The sequence below is a fragment of the Lonchura striata genome, chromosome 14 (genome assembly GCF_050655825.1).
Source record: "Lonchura striata isolate lonStrDom1 chromosome 14, ASM5065582v1, whole genome shotgun sequence".
Lineage (NCBI taxonomy): Eukaryota > Metazoa > Chordata > Aves > Passeriformes > Estrildidae > Lonchura > Lonchura striata.
This window is the reverse complement of record NC_140716.1, coordinates 16,014,201-16,041,073: the sequence shown is the minus strand read 5'-3', so window position 1 is coordinate 16,041,073 and position 26,873 is coordinate 16,014,201. Positions and strand designations below refer to the sequence as shown.

The window sequence follows — 26,873 nt, the reverse complement described above, 5'->3', positions numbered from 1 at the left end:
GGAGCATCAGCTCTTTGCAGACAAATCTGGATGATGCCAAGCAAACACCTGGACCATCTCCAACTGAACTTCCTACAGCTTCACTTAACACAATCTTGTGCTCCCACCCAGGTTCCAGCACCACCCACACAGGGACCCTCTGTCCCCATCTGGATGGAACCAGAAGTCACTGACCAGGTAGGACTTGCGGAGCTTCTCCTTCTCGCCCCGTCCCACCAGGCTGCCCTCGTCGAAGGAGGTGTAGTTGACACGGAATTTCCCGGACAGGTTTCGATAGAGCCTCTTGGCTGCATTTGGTGAGGAAGGGCCTGGTGGCTTCCTGGCCTGTGCCAGCTGCAGGTCCCGCATCTGCTGCGTCATTTTAGGGGAGGATGACCTGGGAAAAAGCCAGGAGGGAAATGAGGCATGGAGGATGTGCCAGAAAGGCAGAGGCACATCTGTATTGTCAGGACCAAGACAGGAATCAGAGAGCCAGAGCACTCCCAAGCAGTACCAATGTGAGTGGCTGCAAGGTGAATGCCAGTGACAGCAATGCTCTCACCCATCTGTTTTCAGCTGTGGCAGATCTATTCCTCCTCCTCACCACTGCTGCTGGCCCTGCAGGGGTGCCAAGGGGCTCCTATGATCCCTGCAGGTAAGAGATTTCCTTCCAGACACAAGCTGGGATGTCCAAAGCAACCTCAGGCTGCTCAGCTCTACAACTGGTCTGGATGCATCCCACAAGGGCAATGTCTCCACACACCCAGTCTCCACCATCCAGCTCCTACAGAGATGGGCTTCCCCATCCAGGGATGCCCAGTCCCCTCAGCAGCGGAGGCTGCAGGGCCCGGCAGCCCCCAGACTTGTGCTGGGTGATTGGTGTCTGTCACCATTGGCCTGGGATAGCCTCCTGTACCCTCTCCACACCCACCCTTCTACAAGAACCCGTGTCTTGCACTTCCCACCATCCCTCAGCCCTTTCTGGTACATGGCTTTTCTCAGAGTTGTTATTCCAGCAAAGGGCACTCTCTGGAAGTGGGAGCAGGGAACATTAAGGGCCATTTCTAAGGGCATCCAGACAATGCCAGGTCCTGACAGGGACCAGTGACCCCAGTCTTCCGCTCACCAAGAGATCCAGGCTTCACAGCTGCTCCTTACCTTTTCCATCCATTAACCTACAAAATCTTTTCTCCTCTCTGACTATAGAATCACAGACTGGTGTGGGTTGGAAGAGAACTTGAAGACCTGCCACTGGGACATGATTTTCGTTCTTATTTTCAAGATCTACCAGTCACAAGGAATGCTAGAGTCTTTTCTGGGGACCTCCAGAGTGGGAGCTGTTCCTCTCCCTGCAGTCAGGACCCTCCTGTCTCCATCAAGACCTCATCTCACCAGTCAAAATCCCCTGCTTTGGCATGAGTGCGGCCCTGTTGCTGTGTGGGGCTTTTACCCATGAGTCATCCCCTATGGCATGGAGGGTTTCCACTGCGTCAAACATCTGATCCCCTTCTTGCAGGAGCTCTGGCACAGTTCCCAGAGAGGAGCATCAGGTCTTAGGAGCATTTAGCATTACACTTAACAGAGTTTCTCTCAGCTTTGACCCCATCCCCCGGTGTATATGGTCAGATATTTAGGGGCAAAGTCTTCCTCCTCTTGCTTTATTGGTTAAATATCAAGAGTGATAAAAGCATGGCATTTGGCTGAAGGTCATGCCAGAACACCCCAGTGAGGCTGTGCCTGCAGTAAGGATGTTTATAAAGCCATCATCGTGAGACAGGATATTAATAACCCCTTGCTCTGCACTTTGTCGTCCTCATTTCAGATGAGGCACAGGGGGCTGCAGAAGGACTTTAATGATTTTACCTTTTACTACTGTGATATTTAGGAGTGGAAAATGCTGGGAAGGTTGTCTCCTGGCAATCATTCATCTCATCAGTTTCAGACTGTGGAGTTAGAGGTCTCCAGTGTGGCCCAGCCACAGTGTCAAGTTGCTGCCCTGGATTGCTCCAGAAATGGACATTATCTGAACACAGGGCTTCATGGATCAGACACTGAGCACCAGTCACACCAACCAAAGGCCTATTTGCAAAAGCAGACAGGTGTTTTGTCACTTCAGGTGGCAAAACACTCCTGAGCAGTCACGTGGGAGTGGGTGAGTTTTGAGCAGCAGAGTCCTACTGGTTCTGATGGGGAGGAAGGGATCAGCATCCAGGAGTGTGTCACTATGGTGGGAGAGATCTGCACAATGCACGGAAGGGCTGAAAAACCAGTCTTACAGTCTCCAGGACCTGCCTGGCTCTGGACACAGTGTCCTCAGCCTGGGCACACCATATGTCATCACGGACAGGGAGCAGCTCACACACAGCACACACAGCCTCTGCAGAGGGCCGGGCACAGAAGTGGAGCAGCAGCACAGCTCTGCTGTCACTGGTGCACAGAGATGAGAGAAAAGCCACCTGTACCTGAGCAGGCAGAGCTGTTCTGGCAGGAGGAGACCGAAAGGCAGGTTCTGATCCTCAGGAGAAGCCTGAGATGCAAAGCACTGCCTGGCGTATTTAGGAAAGAGAACTGACTTGAGAGGTTCTCCAGCAAAACCTTGTCCTTTCTCTTGTGTTTAAGAGTTCCCTGCTGCCCAAGTTCTCTCTCCTCTCCACTTCCAGCTGCTGCTCAGAGGTGAAGGTGGCTCTTCCAGCAGGCTCATCAACAAGGTGTGGAAATTCCACTCCAGCTCCCCTTCTTCAAAGGAGGCAACAATGCTGTCCCACACAGAATGCTCTTCCCTCTGTGGAAGCTGGAGCAGACCCTGTTGGAACAGATCCCTGCTCCATTCGTGCCTGCAGAATCATGGTTTAAAATGGAGTGGTGCTTTGGAGAGAAAGTAATTTGTTCTGCCAATTAAAATACACAGCAAATGACCCAGTGTAGGCAGACTGCACAGCTGGGAGGAAGCTCTCTCAGAGATGGCAGAAACAGAGGCAGAGAGAAATTTCTCACTGTTTTCCCTCCTCTGATTTGCTTTTAATGAGAAGTAAAGAGATGGAAATTATTCAGTGCTCAGGAGTAAACATCTATGTACATTAAACCAGGTGCCCCCAAGAAAAAAAGGTTTCCTGCCCTGTGGTTATGAATCATCTGGACTCAGTGAGATGATCTTGATTTATCTACAGCTAAACTTTGCCCTGGAGCAACTGATAGCTGAAAACAATGCCTGCAGATGTCCTGACCTCAGGGGCTGACCAGCCAACACCAGCTCACCCATGGCAAAGCCCCATCCTGCAGGGAGGTGTGGAAGGAGATCCCACCTTCTCTGTCTGAAGAGTCTCAGTGCAGCCAAACTAAATTTATCCCAGCCACAATTGGTTCGTGTTGCTAATTATTGTCCTACAGTCTGCAAGCAGACTTTGCCTGCTTTGCCCACCCTAGCAGTTCAGCTCTCTGGCCATGGAGGATGTGTTTGTGACCATCAGGGAGGTGATGTGGACATCGGATTTGCAGTGCCAGAAACCCACACACCATCAAACTCCATCTCTCCATAGAAGAGGCTGAGGTTCTGTGGAAGGATGAGCTGGGGCTGGTCACATCCCTCTGAGGTCAGTTCTGGGCCTCTCATAGAAAGAAAAACCTTGAGGGACTGGAGCGTGTCCAGAGAAGGGAACAGAGCTGGGGAGGGTCAGGAGCACCAGGAGGGGCTGAGGGAGCTGGGAAAGGGGCTCAGCCTGGAGAAGAGGAGACTCGATTGAGAGGGACCTCATGGCTGTGCACAACTCCTGACAGGAGGGGACATCCAGGCTCTGCTCCCAGGGGAAACAGCCTCAGGTTGTGCCAGGAGAGGTTTGGATGGGATATCAGGAAAACTTTTTTCCTGGAAAAAAAAGGAAATGGCACAGCTGCAGAGGGCAGTGGTGGAGTCACCATCCCTTGAGGGGCTTAAGAGTTTTGTAGATGTGGCATTTGGGGACATTGTTTAGTGGTGGCCTTGACAGTGCTGGGTTAATTGTTGGATTTGATGAACTTAAAGTTTTTTTCCAACCTTAGTGATTCTAACTATGATTCTGTCTCAGGAAACCAATGCAATAGAGGTGGTTTTCTTTTTTTAAAAAAGCACATGAGGATGGATGATCATAAGGCATTTTCATTTTTTCCCTTCCTCCACCATCGAACACAAACAAATCGACTGGGTAGTTTACAATGTGGTTTATGGATATTCTGAATGTTAAGGTTTGCAACACTGCAGATCCTGGCCTAGTAAAAAGTGTTAATAATTGTTGCAATTCCTTGATTTTAAGTGTGTTTTGTGGAAGGGTGTAGCCCCTCCGAGTCTCCAGCTGAGAAGCAGTCCCTGACAGAGCTGCTGTGCCCCAGGACAGAGCTCAGAGCCCAGGTGGGCTGGACAGCTCTGCCCACTCCGAGCCCAGTGGGTACCTGGCCAGGGAATGACCACCCTGCCCACAGGTCACCAGGCCAGACATAAGGAAGAAACTTTTTATCATGAGGGTGGGGAGGCCCTGGCACAGGGTGCCCAGAGCAGCTGTGGCTGCCCTTGGATCCCTGGCAGAGTCCAAGACCAGGCTGGATGGGCTTGGAGAAACCTGGGACAGTGGAAGGTGTCCCTGGCCATGGCAGGGGGTGGGATGAGATAAACAGTATTTAAGGTTCCTTCCAACCCAGAGGAGTTCATGAATCTATGATGTGGCTGGTGGGGACCATGGTGCCATCCCACAGACCGGCCAGCACCAGGAGCCTGGCTATGAACAGCTCATGTGCCAGCAGTGCTGCTGCTGGGGCAGGGACCTTCCAGCCACACCCTGAGCCTCCGGGTCCCTGCGACCCCCAGGCTGGCTGTGGGAAGGAAAAGCTCCCCTGCCTGCCCAAGTGAAGGCTCCAGGCACAGCAGCTGACATGAGCTCAGCTCTACACTCCAGCGCCTGGGGTCAGTGTGGGTGGCTGTCACTCCAGGGAGCTGCTCCACCATTCCCAGCCTGCTGCAGCAAACAAGGAAGCAGCAGGGCTCCGTGCACAAGAAAAAGGGAGCCTGAAGGAAGGGGCATGAAAGGTGCTGATGGCTTTCAAAGGACAAGGGTTGGTATTGGGACCAGAAGAGGGACTGGGCCCTTGCAGTTTGCTGAAGCCTCACAGTCACTTGGATGTCAGTAGAGCGTTAGCACAAGATGCCAGGGATACTCTCCTGAACCATGCTCCAATTCGGTTCAGAGAGGCATCCAAGGATGGAACAGGTAAAGGACAGCAGCAGCCTAAAATCCAGTTATCAGGGAGAGACAACCCAATGCAGGGAGCTCACAGCAAGAGGTGACCAGCACCAAGTGTGGGCAGCAGGGAAAGGGAGCAAATCTGCCCCTCTGCCCCACTCAGGCGAGACCCCATCTGCAGAGTTGCCTCCAGATCTGGGCCCCCAGCATAGAAAAATGAGTCCAGAGAGGCTACAGAGATGCTTCAAAGACTGGAGCCCCTCTGCTCTGGAGCTGGGCTGGGAGAGCTGGGGGTGCTCACCTGGAATAGGCTTCAGGGAGAGCTCAGAGCCCCTGCCAGGGCCTAAATGGACTCCAGGAGAGCTGGAGACGGACTGGGGACAAGGGATGGAGGGACAGGGGGGAAGGGTGAATGCCTCCCACTGCCAGAGGGCAGGGATGGATGGGATATTGGGAAGGAATTGTTCCCTGGCAGGGTGGGCAGGCCCTGGCACAGGGTGCCCAGAGAAGCTGTGGCTCTTCCTGGATCCCTGCCAGTGCCAAGGCCAGGTTGGATGGGGCTTGGAGCAGCCTGGGATAGTGGAAGGTGTCCCTGCCTGTGTCAGGGGGTGGAACTGGATGATCTTTAAGGTCCCTTCCAACCTGAGCTCTTCCACGGCTGTATGATCCTATGAGATCAAGTGGGAAGATCAACAGAGAGGTATTTCCTGAGAGAAAAATCTGAGTGTGAGAGGTCTCTCCACACCTGAGCACACTTGGTCTGACCCACGTCCAGGGCTGTGCTCACTCCTGTGCAGCAGGAATTCACAACTATGGCCATGGACAGTTGGACACCAACACAGCAGAGACCAACACTCAGAGCAGCTCCCCCACAGCCATGGGGACAGGAACAAGAGGTGCCACGTCTGGCATGAAGAGGAGCTGCTGATGTGTTTGCATTTTCCACTCCTTTTTCCCAAGCATAAGCAATTTTTCATGACTGGCAAAATAGAAGCTGGATTAAAAATGGAACATGAGTAGGGGAACCCTTCCAAAGAGTGGGATTTCATAACCCACCAAAAAGCACGCTCAGAACTAGGACCAAATGCCATGATCAGCATCCCTGCAAGGCAGCAGCGCTCATGGAGCAGCAGGCACAGCAGTTACCCACCCTGGGCTGTACAGACCACTGAGGCATTTAGGTGCTGTGCAGTGACCTGGCCACGCAGACACAGAGCAAAACACTCCTGCTCCATGGAAACATCTGTGTGCCTAGAAAATGCACTTGCCTATTGAAAACAGGGTCCAGGGAAAGGCACCAAAGCAGACTTTGTTTGTTTGTTTGTTTGTGTTTCATCCAGCTTTTCTCTTTTCTCCCCACTTGGCAAACCTGCTGGGTTTTGTTTTGAGTGGAGCTGAAGTGAGCATGCCTCTTTTGTTTAGCAATAACAACTAACTTATATAGATGGTCTCCTACCACGATATTTTTGTTGGAGCTCCAGAAGCCCAGTGCTGCTATAGCCCAATGCCTAGAGGAATTCAGCATGGTGTCAGGCCCCTGGGTCAGTGCAGAACTTCCTGAGCACAATGGCAGCACATTGTCCCTGCTGTCCCCAGGCCGGGCACACTGCGGTGTGCCTGTGCTGCCCAAGGAGCTCATGGCCCGTGGCAGCAGGGAACACCCCCATGGACACACAGCCCACCCTGGCGCAGCAGGGCTCTGGAGGGGAAAGCTGACACCCAGCAGCTCAGTACCCAAATGAAAAGTGCATCCTGGGTGACATCTGCAATACCCAGCAGTGCCTAGCACTCTGCACCTTTCCAGGAGATGAAGAGCAGCATTCCCCCTTGGAGCACTTTTCCTCTGAGCATTCCCGCTGTGCCATCCAGGCTGCTCCCCAGATCAGAAGGTTTTTTGCATCTCTCGAGGAACACTTGCACTGGGATCACATGGCAGGGACACCCCCCTCACCTCCAGGGCTGGTCCTCACTCAGCTGTGGCAGAAGGGACTCACACAGGCTGGACACATGAGATCCCACACCACAGAGCCAGCTGGGGGTCAGCAGTGTCCTCCTAAGGCACAGCCATGTCCTTTGGCACAGCATGAAAGAGCTTGCCCAAATGTCTCATCCCCATTTAAATCACAGGCTGAATTTAGGAAAGATGGAGACTTCAGGACTCCGAGAGAGGTCTGGAGCCAACCAAGTAGATCACTTGCTGACAGTGTCCCATAAAACACCCCAGTGCTGCAGGCCCAGCAGTGCCTTTGGGAGGAAGGGAGTGGAGACGCTTGAGCAAACTCTGCTGCAACACAATAATGCTGCTGCTCCTTGCTTTTCTTTATTTTTTAAATTAGACCTCCTGATCACTGCTTAAAAGTGAGACCAGAAGGATCTTGTGGTTCAATGGCCATTAAAATGTAGCCCAAATCAGACTTCCATTTGCAGTGTGCCTGTGACATCTGCCATCAGGGTCAGGACTGGTGTCAGGCAGGGCTGACATCACAAAGTGCTACTGCCCCAGCGTGCCATGCAGGGCACCCTCCTGCACACACACCTCACGCAGCACTGCCAGGGCATAGGGCACATCTCCCTGGGGACTGTGCTGAGGGACATGGCACAACGTCCCTGCCAAGGCAGGTGATGCTGCCAACACCAGCAGCCTTACATAAGCAACACCTTGGGCTGCAGTGAACGGGGCACTAGTGGGCACAGCCTGGCTCCAGACACCCCAAACCATCCCTTGAGGGAGGAAATTCAACATTTCAGAGGCTCACACAGTCTCCATTCACAGATCTGGGTCAGGAAGCTTCTACACCTTGCCCAGTTCTGCTGATTTTACTGTTTTCACAAGGATTTACCCAGCAGAGCTGCTGTGTGTCCTGCCCAGATGTTCCTACCTAGAAAATCCACAGAAAACCCACTTTTCTGTTTTCTATGCTGCCAAACTTTTGCGGGGATGGAGCCGAGTGGGTCTGTGCATTACAGATTGAGGACATCTCTGACTGGACGGGTTCGGGAGCTGCTGCTTGGGCTGCAGCATCCCTGTGTGACTCGCACATGTCCCTGGGGCGCTCCCGGTGCCAAAGGCCGCCGGTCCCTCCCCACCGGCAGGCACGGGGGACGCCTCAGCCCTGGGCTCCCATCTCCCGGCCAGCGCGAACCTTCCTCGCTGCCTCGCCACAAAGCCAGCCTTTAATTGCTGCTTGACATTAAGTATCTGAGCAAGGGAAGTCTTGGGTAAATGTTCTTGCTATGGGAACACACAGTGCTGAGTCTCTTTAATTACATTGTTTTTGTTTGGCTTTTTTTATGAGTTGCGCTGCGGCTTGCCCTCCCTGACAGGCCGGCGAGGCTCACGCTAAATATGGCCGGGTTTAAAGCCCGCCGTGAAACCCGAGCCGCGGCACCAGACTGGCTGGACGCGGGGCAAGCCAGGGTTACGCGGGACGCGCATTCCAGCCGCCGCTCCGGCCCGCGCTGCCCCCGCCCCGCTCACACGCCCGAGCCTCTCCCAGAACGACCACCACGCTTCAAACCACCGCTGCGTCTTCCTCTTCCTTGCCCTGTGAAACCCTCCTGCGAACAGCCCAACCCTGGGCCCCAGGCTGCCCCGTTTCTGTCGTGCTCATCACTTCCACACTGGCCCACATCTCCGCGGTACCCATCGAGCCCGTCTCCATCACAGCTGTCACTTCCTGTGCTCTCCCCATCCCAAACTGTCGCGCTCCACACCTGCTCAGCCCACCTCCAAACTGCCCCTCGGGGCCAAAGAGCCTTCTTCCCACTGGCCACACTGCTTTCATCTTCTTCTGCCCTCCTTGTTATTTTAAAGGCATTCCAGAGGATGCTGTCAGGCTTGGATGTGGTTTGGTTGGGTTGTTTGTTTTCATACTGGAGGTTTTATGATCGCATTGGGAACAAGCCCTAATTGAGCTGCAATTTGAATTGCAGTCCGTGGGTATTTGTTTCATTTTTGGAAGGGCTCAAATGGCTCTGCAGCTTAGGCTGGAGAAGGCATTTGGTTTTAACTGGAACCTGATGGAGACAGGACAGAGCAGGACAACTGCCCTGAGTCATGATTAAAGTTCCTGGGGAAGTGCAGTGTGGTCAGCCTGGTGCCAGGTACTCACGACACAACAGGCGGTGCTGGTTGTGATCACAGCCCTGTGACCACCCAAAAACCCTGGCACTGTCAGGGAGGAGGCAGACACAGCCAGAACTCTGGTGCCAAGAGCCAAGCGCACAGCCCTGGGGCCTGGCTCAGTGGGAGCTTGCAGCCACCCTGCAATTCCCTGTCCCCTGCAAACTTCTTTTTCCTGTGAAGTCCTGCCCCTGCAAATCCTTGTCCCCTGCAAACCTCTGTCCCCTGCAAACCCCTGTCCCCTGAAAAATGCTGTCCCCTGACAGCCCATGTTCTGCAAATATCTGTGCCCAGCAAATCCCTGCGCTCTGTAAACCCCTGGTCCCTGCAAACCTCTGCAGGGGTTTGTGGCTTGTGCTTGCCTGGCCCCCTAAAGCAAGAGAGCTCAGCACCCCAGAGGGAGCTCAGCACCACCGCTGGTTGGTCCTTGGGGAGTCAGGAGCTGCCCCAGACCAGAGCTGCTCATGGGAACAGGCAGCAAGAAGGGGCAGCACCTAAATGTCAGTGCCCCGGCTGCCCTTCGTGGGAACTGCGCAGTGCCACTTTCCAGTGACTGTGTCCCACACCCACTGGCAGAACTAGTGTTCAGCCCCATACCCAAATGTGCCTGATGCTTCCAGCACCAGCAACGAGCCAGACCTTTGCAGGTAGGGATGGGCAGACAGAGGGACCAGAGAGCACCTGCTCTGCTCCATTCCCATCCTGCCAGGATCTGAGAAGCCCAGATGCTGGAGCAGATCAGCAGAGCTCTAGGAGACACCTCCAAGCCACTAACACCATCCTAATTAAAGCAGACTTCCACATGGGGAAGCAGATGAGCCGTGGGGACTTGCTGCCCCTCTGTCAGGAGGAAACCCTATCCCAGGCTGGCCTGCCAGGAACAAGCAACACTCCTGCCACAGCTGCATGTATGCAAACCCTGCTCCGGGGGATCAAATGCAGGAGCTGAGTCATACGATGATTGAAATCAAAGATCGCTGAAGGCAAAATAAGGGAGAAAAAGTATCCCTGTGGGTTCTCAGAAGCCCACTTTGGATCCAACAAGAGCAGGAGGTAGATGCTCAGCATGGAGATGCCAAGGGCACAGCTGGCATGCTGGGAAGAGTGAGAAGGGATGTAAAGTCATACTCATCCAAGCCTGTCCCCTTCTTTGGGTCCTGACGCACACTTTTGGAGAGGGAGCAGGGCAGGGGGCTGGCAGAGCCCATGGAGCCAGAGGCTGTTCTAATGAGAGAAGGAAGGGGGCTGGGATGACAGCGTCCCTGCTGCTCTGAGGGCTGCTGCCATGTACCTGCACCCCACTAAAGAGCCCAGGACCTTCCAGGAGCCAGGAATAAGCACTCATCTGCCTGTGCCCAAGATAGCTTGAGCTTATACCAGAGGATGTCATGTGTTTTGTCATGCCTCACGCCAGTGTAGTGTTCCAGTGTCTCCTCACTCCCCTGACACAACCAGGGCTCTCCCCCAGGTGTGGTCTCTCCACATCACTGTGCCTTTCCCAGCATGGTGGGGTCCACACGCAGACTCCCCACTACAGTTCCAAGGTTGGGTCAGCTCCTGGTTCTGCTGGAACAGGGTTCCAGGGAGCCTCATCCCCATGCCTTGCCCTGGGGCTGAGGCTGGCCTGGCATGAGACCTGCAGACTCATCCCAGCAGTGGGAGGCAATCCATTTGCACCAGACCTGCAGAGAACCAAATCCTTTAACCTCCTGCGCCACCTGGTGCCACCAGGAAGGACGTGCCAGCGGGATGTGCCTCCCGGCGGAAACCACATCCTCTCCAGAACCATCAAATGGTAGAAAAATGTCCCAAGAAGGTCTTCTGGAGGTCCCCTGAGCTCACTTCTCCATGCCTATGGCTGGGCTTCATCCTCAGCCACCTGTGTCCCACATGTACTTCCCAGTCCTCCAGTTCATAACTGGGATGTTCCTTCATGGAAACCCACCTCCATTCCACTGTCCCACCCAAGACATCCAGCCAGATGGGACCAAAACTAGGCTGAAGACTTCCAGAGCTGCACCCAAAGGGGTTACAAAAGGGAGCCCACAGCCACTGATCTCAGTGGGGAGGAGGAGACATTGGCCAAGTCACAATGGAAGAGCAGACAAATGCACACACCCAGCTCCAGAGCTGTCCCAGCTGGTAAATGTTACTGGAGTCACAAACACGCTTCCCGCTGGAAGGCACACAGCAGGAGGCAGCCAGCAGTGCTGGGCACACTGGCCACTGCCCACGGACTGTCCCTGGCATGGCTACCAACAACAGCCACCTCCACTGGGTTCTCCTTGGACCAGCATGTCCCAGCCTGGCAAACCCCTTGCCTGGCACAGCTTGCTCTAGATCTGCTCCCTGCCCAGCACCCACTGGGACTTTCTCTGACCACCCCACCACCTTGCCCTGGGGCTGGTCTCATGCCAGCACCACCCAACTCATGAGCAACACCAGAGGGGCTGGGTCACTGCCACCCAACTACCACAGCATTTCCATGGAGTCAGGGTCTAAAGCCTGCAGTCCAAGAGGAGAAGCCAATTTTTTCCACCATTTTGCTAGAAAACATCCTACAAGTGCCCGAGCACTCTTGTAACTGCACTAACTGGGGACAGTAACCAACAGTGGGATCTCCTTCCAGCTGGGGCTTGCCTGCTCCCTCATCAGACCAGGGTTTTCCCAGCCCATGTGTCATTCCTCCCTCTGCAAGAAAGCCCTGAGATACCATCAGGTAGAGAAACCCCAGATGAAGAAAATTGAGTCTGTGGAGAAAGTTACAAAGCCAAATAAATGGGACAGCAATTAGAAAAAGTTTCCACTCAAATATAAAAGAACAACTTTGAAAACCATAGCAATCATCAGTTCAAACCTCCAGCTACCAGGACCTGCTCAGCCCGGACTTGATGGCCTTGAAGGTCCTTCCTGGCCGTAATGGTTCTGGGGTTCTGTCCTTCCATGCGTGGCTGTGACGCTGCTGAGCTCACCCATGGGGCAGGCAGGTCTACACACACCTTTTCCCAGGTCTGGCATGACAGGAGCATTTCTTCAGCTTGTCGTCCCCTCACCTGGCACAGCCCAGGCTGTCCTGAGCTCTGCTGCTTCTCTCTGCTGAGGGTGAGAGGCAGGTGATACCCACAGCCAGTGTCACACATGGGAAACGGGGACTAAGACAACGTTGTCTTGGGTAAACTGCTTTTGAGACTTGTTAATTGGAAACGGCTCCTTCAGCCACTTGTCTGGGCAAGGAGGTGTCCCCAGAGAAAAGGACAGCAGGACACAGAGTGGCCGGAGTCCCTTTGCAAAAGGGGGAAAGCAGCTGGCCCCCAAAGAGCTCCTCAGGCATGCCCAGCCATGCTTTCCAGTGGCTAACCATTTGACCAAATCCATGCTGACTTCTAGCAGGAATGCATCATCCCTGCCAAATTTCAAGTCTCTTTTTCAAAGAGTGGAGACACCAGAAGCTCTCAAACAAAGAGACAGCAGAAAAAAATAAATAAATTGGCAAAGCTAACATTTTCCCCCAAACTTCTGCTGAAAATAGGGAAAAATAGAGGGGAAAAAAAGGAGAAAGTTCAGCCTGAGGCAGAAAAACATGTAATAATCCAGCCCAAACAGTTAAAGCCTGGCAAAGGTAAGAGCAAACAAACTTCCACTGGGAAGTGCTGTATGGCCCTTCCAAGGGGAAGCTGTGGTCCCCTCCTCATCCCTCCATGCAGCTCACAGGGATGACTTCCCTGCAGCTCAAAAGAGCAAGAGTGGCAGGGGCCAGTGGCTGTAGGTGGCCCTGGAGATGGGAGGTGTGGGGGGCAAGAGGAGACAGCACCTCCAAGATCTCCCAAAGCCCTTGGGACATGCCTGCTCACACAGTTACACCAAGCAGGACCTTTGAGCCACACACAGCCAGCTTGAGCCCCTCCATCACCAAGAGGCTGGGAAACATCTCCAGAGTTGGTGGCCCCAACACATGGTGAGTGCTGCTGCCTCCTTCCTCCCCCTCTTCATCCCCTGAGCAGTGAGGTGAGGGGATATCCTCATGCTCCTCATACACCCAGCTCTCCCCATCATGCTCCTCACCCCATTTTTCACTTGTGCTGCAAGTTTCAGCACCAGGATGCTCACAAATCTGAAAAACCCCACTGTGCCCTGCCACGTGCTCACCCAGGATGCCACAGCTTGTCCCCATGTTCACACGGGTGGCTCATGCTGCAGTCACACCTTCCCATCACTGACCCAACAAGTTCTAAGCCCTGAGGGCCTCCCTGGCTCCACTACCCCGATTTTTCTGTGGTCTGAATGCAGACAAGGGAGGTAGCAAGAGTGATCTCCAGGTAAAGTGTGGGAGCATCATGAGGAGGGGGATTTAACTCTCTCACAGACCACCTGGGTGACCCTAAGCATGCCACTAAAACCCTGGTGCAGCAATGGGATGCACACCATCCCCTGGGACCAGGGAGAGCAAAAGTTACAGCAGCACAGTCCCAGTGTAACACGGGAAGAGGTCCATCTGTTTCCACACAGGTCACAAGTCCAACCCCTGGCCCTGCACAGACACCCCAACAATCCCACCCTGGGCATCCCTGAGAGCATTGTCCAAGCACTCCTGGAGCTCTGGCAGCCTCAGGGCTGTGCCTGTTGCCTGAGGAGTCTGGGCAGTGCCAGCAACCTTCTGAGGGAAGAACCTTTTTGAGGCATCCAGCCTGACCCTGTCCTGGCACTGCTCCAGCTGTTCTGTGGGCCTGTCCCCGGTCACAGAGAGCAGAGATTGAAGCTGTCCTTGTGCTTCAGAAGGATGAGGTGATTGTGCTGGTGCATGAGGAAGGCAGCCTTGGGTCTCTGTACAGTGCAGGATCCTGATTCTGACCTGCTGGCATCATCAGGAAAGAAAATGGCCAAAGAAACTTTGAGTTCATGTCAAGTTCACCCGAGTTGAGCTGTGCTCCATAAGCAAAATTTTCCTGCCTGACACAAGCCTTCCAGAGTTCATGACCAGGGCAGAGCAGGGCCAGGACTGCACTGCGAGGATGGGATTGCTTGGCAGAATCCTTCTTCCACTTGCAAAGAAATCAGGCAGGATTCCACCGGGAATTCCACCTCCTGGCTCATGGAGCTCCAGGACTGTGCTCACCACTGAGGTTCCTCAGGCCCCAGCTGGACAGCACCAGTACACCAGGCACAGGGAAAGCAGGAGCACTGACCAAATAACACAGCAGCTTATCTGTGTCCAGAAGCAGCCTTCTTGCTCCCCAGGATTTGGCCCAGTGCTTTGCAGGATTTCAGGGCACAGGAAACCCGGTCCAGGTCCCCTGCCCATACAGACCCATGGGCACAGCAGGACTTGGCTCTGGAGCCCAGCTTGGGCAGGGAGGATGGAGCAGGAGGATGGGGCACAGGCAGGGACAAGGCACACGTCAGAACCTGCACAGCAAACCCTGGCCTTGGCTCAGTCCCACTTCCCAAGGAGATGCGGAGGCCGAGCGGCCCCTCCCGGGACCACAATCCAGCCCAGCCTCACCAGGTGCCTCTGCCCCTGGGGCTGGTCCCTGGCAGGGGACAGCAGGGCCTGATCCCCCAGGAGCCTCTGATGGGTCACTCCGTCAGGACTTGTGCTCTCTGACACAGAGGGTGATGGCTCCAGCACACAGGGGGAGTGAGCAGCCTACGACTCCAGGCCCTGGCTCACAGTGACATCTTTAAACCCAAAAGAATTTTGGCTAAGATTATACCTGACTGGATCTCCCTAGATTACCTCTGCTCCTGTCACTGCCTCTGACCACAGTCACTGTGCCTCCTCCTCCCCAGTAAAGATGCTCAGGAATGAGGGCACTGGGGATGAAAAAGGGACACTTTTTTTAGAACGTGCTTCCTGGGCAGAAGTTTCTCTGGACCACTTCCAGTACAGAAACCTTGACCTTGGTGCTCTTAGCTACAGTGCCAGCACAAGCTGATATACAAAGACTACCAGGAGAACTTGACCTGCCAGCCTGGAGCTTAGAGCAAGCCCACAAGTCAGCCATGGGTCTGGGGCACAGCCAGCACGAGACCCAGATGCCAGGAGTCCTAGAGCAGCTCCTCCACCAGCAGCTCTCATAGAATCAGAGGATCCTGGAATGGTTTGGGTTGGAAAGGAGCTAAAAGATCATCTTGTTCCAGTGCCTCTTTATGGGCAGGAATGGCAAAGTGCCTGAAAAAGGAGGTCAACATTTCCAAGCACCTTTTAAAGAGTGAGAAGCTGAGGGACAAGGAGGGCCAGCTCTTGTCCTCTGCTGCTCAGTGAGTCAGGAGAAGCCACAGGTACCACAGGTGGATGAAGCTCAGAAGCTCTTGTGGGTCAGTTTGGGTTCTGAACTTAAATGTGGAATCTGGAGGTGGAGAGGAGAAGCAAGACCAGGGGAAGAGGTCAGTAACCATGGTGCCAGGTCATCCTGCAGTCCCTGCCTTCTCAGGGGCCTCAACAACCCCACATTCGGAAACCTGCAGGGTTTGTGTGGAGACCACAGCTCAACAAGCCAGAGTCCCACCCAAGGTGATGGTGGCTCCTTTTGGGGCAGCAGGCCAGAGCCCACCCTGATAACACCAAGAAGAGATGTTCCTCACAGCTCTGCTCATCTCAGCAGCTGTTCTGTGGCCATGCTTAACAAACCTTACGTAATGTCGTATGTTCATTTTTCAAAGCTCATAAAATCCAATTTTTTACTGCAAATCAAGAATGCAACACAAGAAAAATGTAGACTTGTTGGAGATATTCCAGAGGAGGCCATGAAGATGATCCAAGGGGTGAAACCCCTCTGCCCAAGAGACAGACTGAGAAAGCTGGAGAAGACTCCTGGGAGACCTCAGAGCCCCTTCTAGTGCCTAAAGGGAGCCTGCAGGAAGGCTGCAGAGGCAATTTTTGGAAGGGCAGGCAGTAATAGCACAAGGGGGAATGGCTTGAGGCTGAAGGAGGGCAAATTTAGATAGGGTATTGGAAAGAATTTCTTTCCTGCAAGGGAAGTGAGGCCCTGGCACAGGTTGCCCACAGAAGCTGTGGCTGCCCCTGGATCCCTGGCAGTGTCCAAGGTCAGGCTGGACAGGGCTGGGAGCAGCCTGGGATGGTGGAAGGTGTCCCTGCCCATGGCGGGGGGTTGGAATGAGGTGATTATGAAGGTCCCTTCCAACTGAATCATTCCATGATTCTATGATTGAAAGCTAAGGAGAGCTCAGACCTCTCCAGTGCAGGAGTAGGCAAAACAAAGCCCACTCCATGATTTGTGACTGTATGAAACCATTAGTAAACCTGCCCTGAACACAGGCAGGAGATTTGTCTTCCAGTTACTGCCTGATGAGCCCTGGCAGGCCCTGTTAGGACACTTCTTGGATGGAAACCAGACTCTGAACAGACCTGGAGGGGGCTCAGATGAACCTCTGCACCGTGGGCAGGGTGAAGACCACATGCAAGTTCTCAGGGTGACACTGGTAGCTGCTGCCAAGTGTCCAGTTCCACCTTGGACACAGCCAGGCATGATCCTTGCCTTTTCCTGGCCTAAACTCTATCAGATCTGCACTATCTGGCACTGCCTACATGGAAAATTTGCCTCCACATTGCCCAACAGTTCCTTGTGGCAGAAGATCTTCATCCCTGTCTGAGTTTCCCTGTTACCAGAAAAATAAAGGCAACAAAGGAGAAGTGAGACAGGGAAAGGAATGTCCCTGGGGTGGAAACTGCTGGGGTAGATGGATGAGTAGTTTAATTTTGAGGAGAAAGGGAGGAAATGTGGAAGTCAGGAGTGGAAGGGAACATAACTTCCCTCTCTGACCTCCACCAGGCACAAGGTTTGGCAGATGTTGAGGCCACTTGGGCACACAATTTCCCTGAAAAGCATCCAGCCCACACAGGAAGGGTGAGTACAAGGGATGGGGAAGAGTTAGTGTGCAATAAGACTCCATCAGAGGTGGAAAGAGGTCCCAGCACATCCAAGGACATGGTCCTCCCTGTCCCAGTGTCCTGGGCTGGGGCTGACTCCTCCCTCCCATTTGGCCTCCCCACAGAGCACTGCCCATCCTGCCAGCATCCAAGCCAGTAGATCCAATGTCAACCTGGCACTGGGAGATACTCTCCAGGAAGATAAACAGGAGGTGTCTGAAGCCCTGGCAGGCAGAATTGTCTCTGCCAGAGGAAACTAAGACCAGAGGAAACCTGCCCAACAGTGACCACCACTGCTCAAGGGACAAAGAAGCATTACAAGTACTGGAATACCTTGGAAGTGCCAGCTGTCAGGATTATCTGGATATGTTCATGTGTTTCCTGACTCAATGTCTCCAGAAACATCAGCAGCAGGACCAGTGATCCCTTCTGCTCCCAGAGATGGAGGGAGCCTGGCATTCCAGAACTGGAATGTGCTGCTGCCCTTGCTGGAGCTGCTCTAGACATGCAATTCCTCCACACTGCCCTTCCCTAAGTCCAAACTGGCTCATGGAGAAGAGGTTCATGGCTGGAGATCTGAAGACCTGACCAGTAGTAGGAAACCAGGACTATTATGGATATTCCCATTAAAAGAAACATACTTTTGTGTGTTGAATAAGGGAACTGAGAGAGCAAAGACCAGTGCACTGGGACAATGTAGTGATGAATAAGGGGTAATGGCTTCAGACCAAAAGGTTTATGCTGGATATTGGGAAGGAATTGTTCCCTGTGAGGGTGGGCAGCCCTGGCACAGGATGCCCAGAGCAGCTGTGGCTGCCCCTGGACCCCTGGCAGTGTCCGAGGTCAGGTTGGACGGGGCTTGGAGCAGCCTGGGACAGTGGGAGGTGTTCCTGCCTGGACAGGGGGTGGAATGAGATGGTCTTTAAGGTCTCTTCCAACCCAAACCATGCTGGGATTCCACAGGAATACCAGGTGGTGTGGAACCACTTGACTTGCACTGAGATTTAGATACCCAGGAGGCTTGCCTTTCATACCAAGGATTGTGACATCTCTGCAATTCCCCTAGTATTTCCATGGGGATTGGGCTGCCTGCTGTGGAAATCCACTGGCACCTTCCAGGCAGAGGCACATTCATGGAGAAGAGCCAATGGAGATTCTGCAGGATAAGGAGCATCCTCCACACTCTTCAGCAGGGACCAAGGCATCCATCCTGCTTTGCAGATCCTGGCCACAGAAAATGGCAGAGGGATGATGACAATAAAAGAAAACAAATCAGGCAATTGGGCTATTTGAGCGAAATTAAAGTGTGCTGAGGGTAATGGACTGAGAAATAATCTTATTGGAGGTATCAGCTACCAGCAGAGGGAAGCGGCCAGAGCACCAAATCAGCACAATATTTTATATTTGTCTTTTAAATGTTATTTGTGCTCTCAGAGAGGAAGGGATCTGGCTGAGGGCTCTGGTCCCAGACAGGGAGAACCTGGACATCAGTCTTCTCTGAACATTTTACTTCTGCTGCTTCCCCAGAGGAGGCAATTTCTCCCACTGCAATGACATGAGAAACAAATAGAGAAGAGAGTGCTGGACCTGCTGGAGCCTGTGGCAGCACAGAGAGGCTCCAGGCCTTGCTCTGCTCCCAAGCCTCATTGTAATCACAAGCTGAGCCGAAAAGAGGAGGAAAACTGGGCTCCCAGAGGCCTGTGGCACCAGGAGGGGAGGCACAAGATCTCTCCTTTCCCATCTGCACCCATCTGTAGGTGAGGATAATCCTGGCTCCCTGGTGGCAGCATGAGGCAGCAGGAGTGGAGCTGCAGGGACCGTGGCTCCTCTGCCTTTTGGTAAGGACTGGCTGCAGCACCATGCCAGTCCCACCAGGACCAGCAGTTGCCCTCCAGCCTCTGCCTGCCTGCAGGAAACTCAGAAAATGAGGATAAAAAGTGATTGTTCTTAAGTAAATTATTCCTTTGCAATGCTTTCCTGAGGTAAATCTGACTTTCAGAGATGTTTGGAGGGCTCGCTCCTCCCCAGCCCCATCAGGATGTCCCTCATAGTCACTGTTAAATCGTTGTGCCTCCCACTCTGGGGAGGGGGATGTAAACCCCTGCACCCCCAGTACATCCAGAGGCACTGACCACGGCCATTCTCAGGATGCTAGGGACACAATCAAGCTCTTAAACCACATTGTCCCATGTGCAGTTCAACAGCAGGAACTCTGGGGCTCCCTAGCCAGCATCCACCTCACTCCCAGAGAGGTCAGGTGGGGAATGGCACACCAGGCCAGCCAGCAGAGCCCCTGACACTCGAGTGTCTATGCAGACAGAGTCCTCCTTGTTCGCCGAGGCTGTGGCTTCTCTTAACCATTTTTATTGCCTCTAAACCAACTCTGCAGCGTCCTGCTGATGGCAGCGTCCATCTGCCACACCGGGGAAGCTCTGGCTGCACAGAGCCCTGGGCGAGGGGCCCTGCCTCCCCGGAGCCCGGGCACCCCAGCAGAGCCCAGTGCAGTGTGGAAGTCCAGCTCCCATCCGGCTAATTCAATAAGTCACAGACACCATGACTTCATAAGGCACAGAGGCTCCACAGCTATTAGGGGAATTGGGAGCAGGGGGAGGAGGAGTTGAAATGGAGAAGGGATGGAGACGGGGAGGGTGGAGAGGGGGAAGCTAAGACAAGCAGCAGAACAAAACATCCCATAAATCATGAGGAGCTGCTGAAATACCAGAACAAATGACCCCATAGCTTGGCCATTGTTCCTGAGTGAGGGCTTAAAGCGCTCCCAGTTGAGACAAAGCGCCTCGCGTTTCGTTTCAGCACCGCGCTGGCCCGGCCGGACCTGGGCTGAGCTGGGGCTGTGTCACCCCAGACCTGTGCTGAGTGTCACCCCAGACCTGTGCTGAGTGTCACCCCAGACCTGGGCTGAGCTGGGGCTGTGTCACCCCAGACCTGTGCTGAGTGTCACCCCAGACCTGTGCTGAGCTGGGGCTGTGTGTCACCCCAGACCTGTGCTGAGTGTCACCCCAGACCTGTGCTGAGTGTCACCCCAGACCTGGGCTGAGCTGGAGCTGTGTCACCCCAGACCTGTGCTGAGTGTCACCCCAGACCTGTGCTGAGCTGGGCCGTGTGTCACCTCGGAGCCAGCTGGCACTGCGGGATGGGGGTGGTGACCCTCTCCGAGGTTGGCTCCCCCACAGAAAGCGCTGCCAACGTGGTGCCCACAGCTCAGCCTACCCAAAGCATCTCCTTGCTCCCACATGCCCCCACAGCTCCCAAGCTCTCACATTCCTTCCCTTCCACTGCAAGACTCAGGGCCTCATTTCCCTTGTTTTTCCTCACTCAGGCTAAGAGCTTCCTGGCCTGGGAAAAGAAAGAGCTCCAAGACTTTTCTGGAGTGTAACTGCTCGAGTAGGGCTGTGAAACCAGGAGGAACTCAGAGCCCACCATCTTCATGGTGCTGCTACTCTTTGCCTCCCAAAAAGTTGATGACAACTCACTTTGTGCTGGCTGACTTGGCAAAGGGACAAATGTCACACAGAGAGTCCTGGGGACAGACCCAGATGACTGTGGACAGCTGTGGGAACAGCACCAGGCTCTCAGGGAGCTGTGCAATAGCAGCACTCCCATGCGCTGGATCAGGAATGATGGGATGGATCAGTCTGCAGCTCAGCACTTCCTCCAAGCCCTGCAACTCCACCAGGCCCATGGCACTGGGTGCCAGGAGGAGAGGACCCTGTGGATGGGGACAAGTCACCTGGCTGCTTGCCCACAGCAACAACAGCACCAATGCTGGAGGCACTTCCACAGCAGGGATTCCATACCCAGCCATACAGGGAGAACCTCTGCAGCACTCGAGACCACTCAGAGGCAAAACATTACACTTTAAATAACTTCCATGAAAACAGTTCCCTTAATAAACTTCTTTACAACCAAACCCGAAGCACAAGGCAGAGTGCAGCAGCAGTCATGTGCCACCTCCACCACTCAGATGGTGCCAGCGAGGTTCCCATGTCTGGTGTCTCCCGCTCACTTGGCACCTTCCACCCAGGCCTGTGTGGTCTGCTCGGTGGCCACTGGGCAGGCAGCTCCCTGAGCATCCCATTCTGGCAGCGAGGAGCTGGGAGGCAGCGCCAAGCCAAGGGTCAGGCAGGAACACGAGCTGCAGGCAGGGCTGAGCCTGTCACCAAGAACCGACACGCTGCTGCCAGCACGGCTCAGCCTCGGAGTGGGCAGCCAAGGAGCAGAACCCAGATAACGCATGGGGGGAGACAGGAATGTGCTGCATTTTTCCTGGCACCACGGGAATAGGCTATTCCAACCACGGATCACAGGGAGGCTGTCTGACAGGGAGAATGCGAGGAGCCTGGAGAGAAAAAGCAGTAAATAAGCAATGAAGAAGAAAACAGAGGGAAATCAGTGTGAACAAGTGGCGAGTATGGGAAAAGGAGTGTTGGGGGAAAGTAAACCCAGGAACAAACAGAAGAAGGAAAACCAGAGCTAGAGCTAGAACAAAAAAGGAAGGGACAAAAGGATTTCAGAAGGACAAACCAGCTGAAACTCCCAGTGAACAATGGAGCTGAGAGGATGCGAGAGGGAACAGAGGCTCCCAGCTCTGCTCACACAAGAGTAAACAAGGGATCGCAGCCCTTCCATTGGATTAAGCCTCACTTAAGAGGGAAGATAAATGTGGACCATAAGTCAGGTAACAAGCACTGGAGGAGAGAAGGCCTCTACTCACTCTAAGTGGGGAGAACAGGGATTCTTGGAGTTTTGGCATTGCTATAGGACAGTGTGAGGCCTCCATGGGAATCACCAGCTTTCACCTTCTTCGCCCCAACAGCAGAATGTGGTGGGCTTCAAGTCAAGTGTGCTTTAGTAGCCTTGTGCTGTTTAGGCTTGGGAGCTAGATTAGGACCAGAGACCACAGAAAGCAGAGCTTCAATAAACAAAATCCCAAATCCTCCCTTGCCTAAGTTACTTTTGCCTCATTTGGAGCATAAGCTGCCTTGGTGACCCAGCACACAACATCCAGCAAAGAGGAAAAGGAAATCAGCAAACCTGGGCAAAACCAGACATATGCAGCCCCCAGGTTTCTCCCAAAGACTGGGAAAGCTCGGCTCCAGCACCTCTGAGCAGCAGGACACCAGCACAGGGAGCCATGGGCTGAGGTGATCCAGCATATTCACAGGCCCGAACACTGGGGACTTTGTGGCACTGGCTTTAAAAAAAATACCCTAAAAAAGGCCTAATAATGAAGTATTTATTTCAGCAAACAACGTATGAATGAAAGAAGTGTTTTCTCAATACTTCACTTTTTCTCTGCCTTCTCTCCCTTCCCCCTAGCAATTTTGTTTTTAATAAGTGGAACTAACAGGGCTTTGCTTGCTGCTGGCCGGGCTGGAGAGCAGGGCTGTGCTCTGCTGGCCTGGTGCAGCACAGGAGCATGTGCCACGGGAGCAGAGCTGCCTTGTGCCTGGGGGAGCACGGCCCATCAGCGTGGCCACTGAGCCAGGGAGATGTGCTCTGATGGACACACGCTCCGGGAGACCCGCCTTGGGAGCATCCCTGGGCTTGGCAGCAGCACGGGACATCCAGCCCCTCACTCACTGTGGCAGCAAGGAACTGCACCTCCTGGCCCAGGGCTCACTGGGGATGGGCCAAGTGGAGGTGAAGACATCTGTGCCCTGTCCTACCTGGCTGTGCTCAGTGCAGGAACAGTGTTAGGCTCCGTGCAGCTCCTTCTCTTCTACCTCAGCTCCATCCACCCCTACCTGAGCATCTGAGTAATTTGGAACACTGTAAAATTGGCTCAGCTTGCCCTGTGTGGGGATGGGTTGTGCTGACAATGCTTTGGTAGGAATTTCAAGCAGCAAACTTAAATCCCTTCCCTAGACTGACACCCAGCTTTTCAAAGCAAAGAGCACAGATGATGTCATGCTTTTCTACCTCCTCCTTGGCAACAGGAGACAGCAGGTTGAGAAGCTGTCCTTTGCCTTCAAGCCTTGGGGTCAAGATGGGTGGGACTCTGAGAAGCTGCTGATTTGGGAAAACATGGTCCATTGCTTTTCCATGCCGTTCCTACCCATGAGGGATGAGCTGAACCCATCACACACAGTGTGGGTGTTCACCTCTGTGCAGAGGCAGGTGAAAAGATGCAGTGGTAACCCTGGGTTGTAAATACAGACAGATTTGATGCGGGTAGTTATTTGCTCTGAAAGACAAATTAGGCATATGTAGATTTGCCAAGATATGAGCCAAGTTTCCCATCAGCCAGAGCACTGAGGAGCAGCCTCACCTGCAGCCCAGGATTGTTTGAAGTGGCTAACTGAGGGTGCTGATCCTGCTGTGATGGGCAGAGATCCCTGGTGATGTACAGGAAACACAGAGAAAAGTTGTTTCACACCAAGAAAAAGGCCAAGATATCCCTTAGCAGGTCATGGCTGCAGAGAAGGCTGGAAAAATCTCCAAATGCCTCTCTGAGGACCTGTGCACCTGAGATGGACGAGAGCAGGGGAGCAGGCAGGGGGCAGGGTCCTCATCCCACTGCCACCCTTCATCATTGCGACCCTCTGGGGTGACCCCTCCTCTGTGTCCTGCCAGCCCCTGAGCTCCAGCAGCCTGACCCACCTGATCCTGGCTGCTAGGATGATGTCTGATCCAGCCCAAGATGTCTCCAAGGCATGGATAAAAGCCCTGTACAGGGTGAGAGTCCTGCCTGGCTGTGCCTGTGTCCCTGCAGAATGGGGACATCAAGGCCTCGCAGCCCCGAGCTGCAGCATGATGGCACATGGCAAACCAAAGGCACAGGCAGCCCCTCCTCACCAGAGCTCCTTCCCAGGCTGCTTCACAGAATCCCTCTAAAAGAGCATCGTCTACCACTGCTGCGAGTCCTTGCTGCACAAGGTGGTTTGCCAAATGCAAGACAGATGGCTTCCCCCAGGAAAACACTAGGGAGTGGGGGAAAATGTACCACAAATATCCCCCGACAGGGCTAAACTGGGACCCAGGGGCTTCAAAGACACATTTAGAGAGGAAAGAGATTGGCTGGCTTCTCGTGCTTCTTTGTTCTCAATAAAGACAAACTGATTGTTTTTAATGAGCTCTTTGTTGTTTCCCTATTTGCTACATTACAAATTCACATATTTGTCTCTTTGGGAGATTGAGAGTAATTGCAGACCAGGTTTTCTCATGACATCCTCTTAGCAAAGTGAAGAAAGTTGTGTAAGTGGAGAAGAAAGTAGTCTGTCCCCAAATATCCTGAATTCTTTGATTCATTAATACCTGGTGAGCTTTGATGCTAAAGGAACCTCACAGATAAAGGAAGCCTTTGAGGAGGGTTCCACACCCTCACACTGAAGTGTTAGAACACACAATAAATGCCAGAAAGATCTCCAAAAAAAGCAGGGAAATGGAAAACCAAATTCAACATTCTTGCAATTTCTAAGCATTTTTCATTTTTCTTTTTCTTGGTTATTTTTTTTTTTAAGTTTTACCCTCCTTTATCCATCTAAGGAAGCAGAAAGCAATGCAATTTCCAGCTCTTTTAAATATCCTTAGCAGGTCACCTCCAATGCTGGGATGGCTGGCTGTGATCTGCTTCCAAGACTGTTTCATCAGAGCTCAGAAGCCCAGGATGAATGACTCCCTGCCTGAGTGGGGACAGCTCTCTGAGACCTGTGCTCACACCAGGGGCCCCAGGCAGTGCAGCAGGAGGGAGCACTGCACCCTCTGGGCCCTGGGGCTGCCCTGCAGGGCTGGCACAGCCCGAGAAGGGAAGGGAAGGGAAGGGAAGGGAAGGGAAGGGAAGGGAAGGGAAGGGAAGGGAAGGGAAGGGAAGGGAAGGGAAGGGAAGGGAAGGGAAGGGAAGGGAAGGGAAGGGAAGGGAAGGGAAGGGAAGGGAAGGGAAGGGAAGGGAAGGGAAGGGAAGGGAAGGGAAGGGAAGGGAAGGGAAGGGAAGGGGGCAGTGGTGGGGGTTGTCAGAGGCTGTGTGCTCATGTGCCCCAGCTCAGCAGACAATGCCATTACCCACACGAGCCCTGGCAGATCTTCAGCTGCGGGATGGTTCTCGTTTGATACCTTGGGGGAGCCTCTGCAGCAGGTGGAGGGGTTTGTGTGTCCATGGGTTGCTGTCCCATAGGACATCGCTTCAACCAAGGCAGCAGCGGGAAAGGGGGACAGGAGGGCGACTGGAGAGGCAGAAGCTTCTTCCCTCAGTCCTGTCCTGCAGCTCTTACCATTCAATGCTCAGAGACCTGGGCCGGAAGGCAGACAGCTCGGCCGAGCCATACTCAGCTTTCCTTCTCTTCTCCTGCTTCTGCTTCACCGACAAGCGGTGGGCAAACCTAGCGAGGCTGCTCTCCGACCTGGGGAGGGGAGAGGAAAGGTGTTAATGGCACCGCAGCCCTGGCCCGGGGCACAGCTGGGGCACAGCGTCAGGACCTGCTCAGTGCTGAAAGGAGGGGGCTCCCAGCGGGCAGAGGCACCAGCCCTGCGGGTGGGAAGTGGAGGAGCAGCAGCAAGTTTGGTATTGCTCAGCAGGCCAGGACCAGCACTGGTCCACGTTAGCCAAACTGGAGCTGCAGTCTGGCAGGCTGAGAGAGCCAGGTCCTGCTCCCTGTGCAGCAAAATCACCTCCCCAGGCTGTGCATTCCTCCCGAAACTCCAACAGGCGACAGCCAGGGGCATGGAAATGGAGAGAACCAATGCAGACTGAATCAAAGGCCACACGCTCCTTCAGAGAGACCCTGGAGCCCCTGTCGCCTCCCAAGCACCAGAACAGCTTCCCTGAGGAGGACTGACATGGAAATCAGCCCACATCGGAGAGGTTTTGGAGACAGAAAGAGAAATGTGTGGGGGAAATGGATTCCACTGAAGGACCCATCTGTGCTGACAAAGCCCCTTCCCACCAGGTGGGTGCTCCAGCCCCTGGGGCCTGGGAAAAGCACATCAGCAGGTTCCAGCGTGCTGCACATTCATGGAACCTGGCCCTGTCCAGGGAGAGTGGCTGGCACACGGCACACCTGCCCTGCCTCCAAGCCCAGTGGCTCACCAGCTGAGACGGGCTGAGGAGGCGCCTGCCCCGCAGAGACCCTCAGCCCTCTGCTCCCTCTGGCACACGGAGCCCCCAGAGCCCCCCGTGCTAAGGGTGGCACCCCCAGCCCAGGCTGGACACAGCAGCACAGCCTGTCCCTGCTGCCAACGCGGGAGCAAGGCAGGACACGTCTGGGGAGCTGAGACACCCAGACTTGGGCACACGACCAGGCACTGGGGCTGTGTGCCAGCCCTGCCACACACCGGCACAGCCACTGCCTCCTGTCCTCCTGTAATGTGCCAGCACAACCTGTTCCCACCACTTGGGCAGCCCCGGGCTGGGCAGGGAAAGGGACAGGAGAGATTTGGCAGAGGTCCCAGGGGATGAAGGACAGAGTTGAAGCTACACACACTGCTAAAGCAAATCCTCTCCTCTCCCTCTCCCTCTCCCTCTCCCTCTCCCTCTCCCTCTCCCTCTCCCTCTCCCTCTCCCTCTCCCTCTCCCTCTTCCTCTCCCTCTCCCTCTCCTCCAACCAAACAAAATAACCTCCAAAGAAAGAGAAAAAGAGAAGCTATTTCTCTGAACTGAGAGCTCCCTGCCTTTCCTCACAGTAATTAGGCCAGCCCCGACCAGCTAACAGTTTTTTCCCTG

At 54.1% G+C, this 26,873-nt stretch overlaps 1 protein-coding gene across 9 annotated transcripts in view; it reads right to left on the bottom strand.

The window, feature by feature from the left end:
- Nucleotides 1-26,873, bottom strand: part of LOC110470184 (ankyrin repeat and fibronectin type-III domain-containing protein 1) — a 245,108-nt gene that overhangs the window by 15,780 nt on the left and 202,455 nt on the right. For 6 of the 9 annotated variants that reach the window (XM_085592614.1, XM_085592616.1, XM_085592613.1 and 3 more), the window contains 2 exons: nucleotides 25,426-25,554; nucleotides 175-376 (listed from right to left, as the gene is read on the bottom strand). In XM_085592614.1, coding sequence (XP_085448740.1) covers nucleotides 175-376; nucleotides 25,426-25,554 — 331 coding nt within the window. The remainder of the gene's footprint in view (nucleotides 1-174; nucleotides 377-25,425; nucleotides 25,555-26,873) is intronic. The other 3 variants (XM_021529644.3, XM_085592617.1, XM_021529647.4) reach the window with 1 other exon arrangement.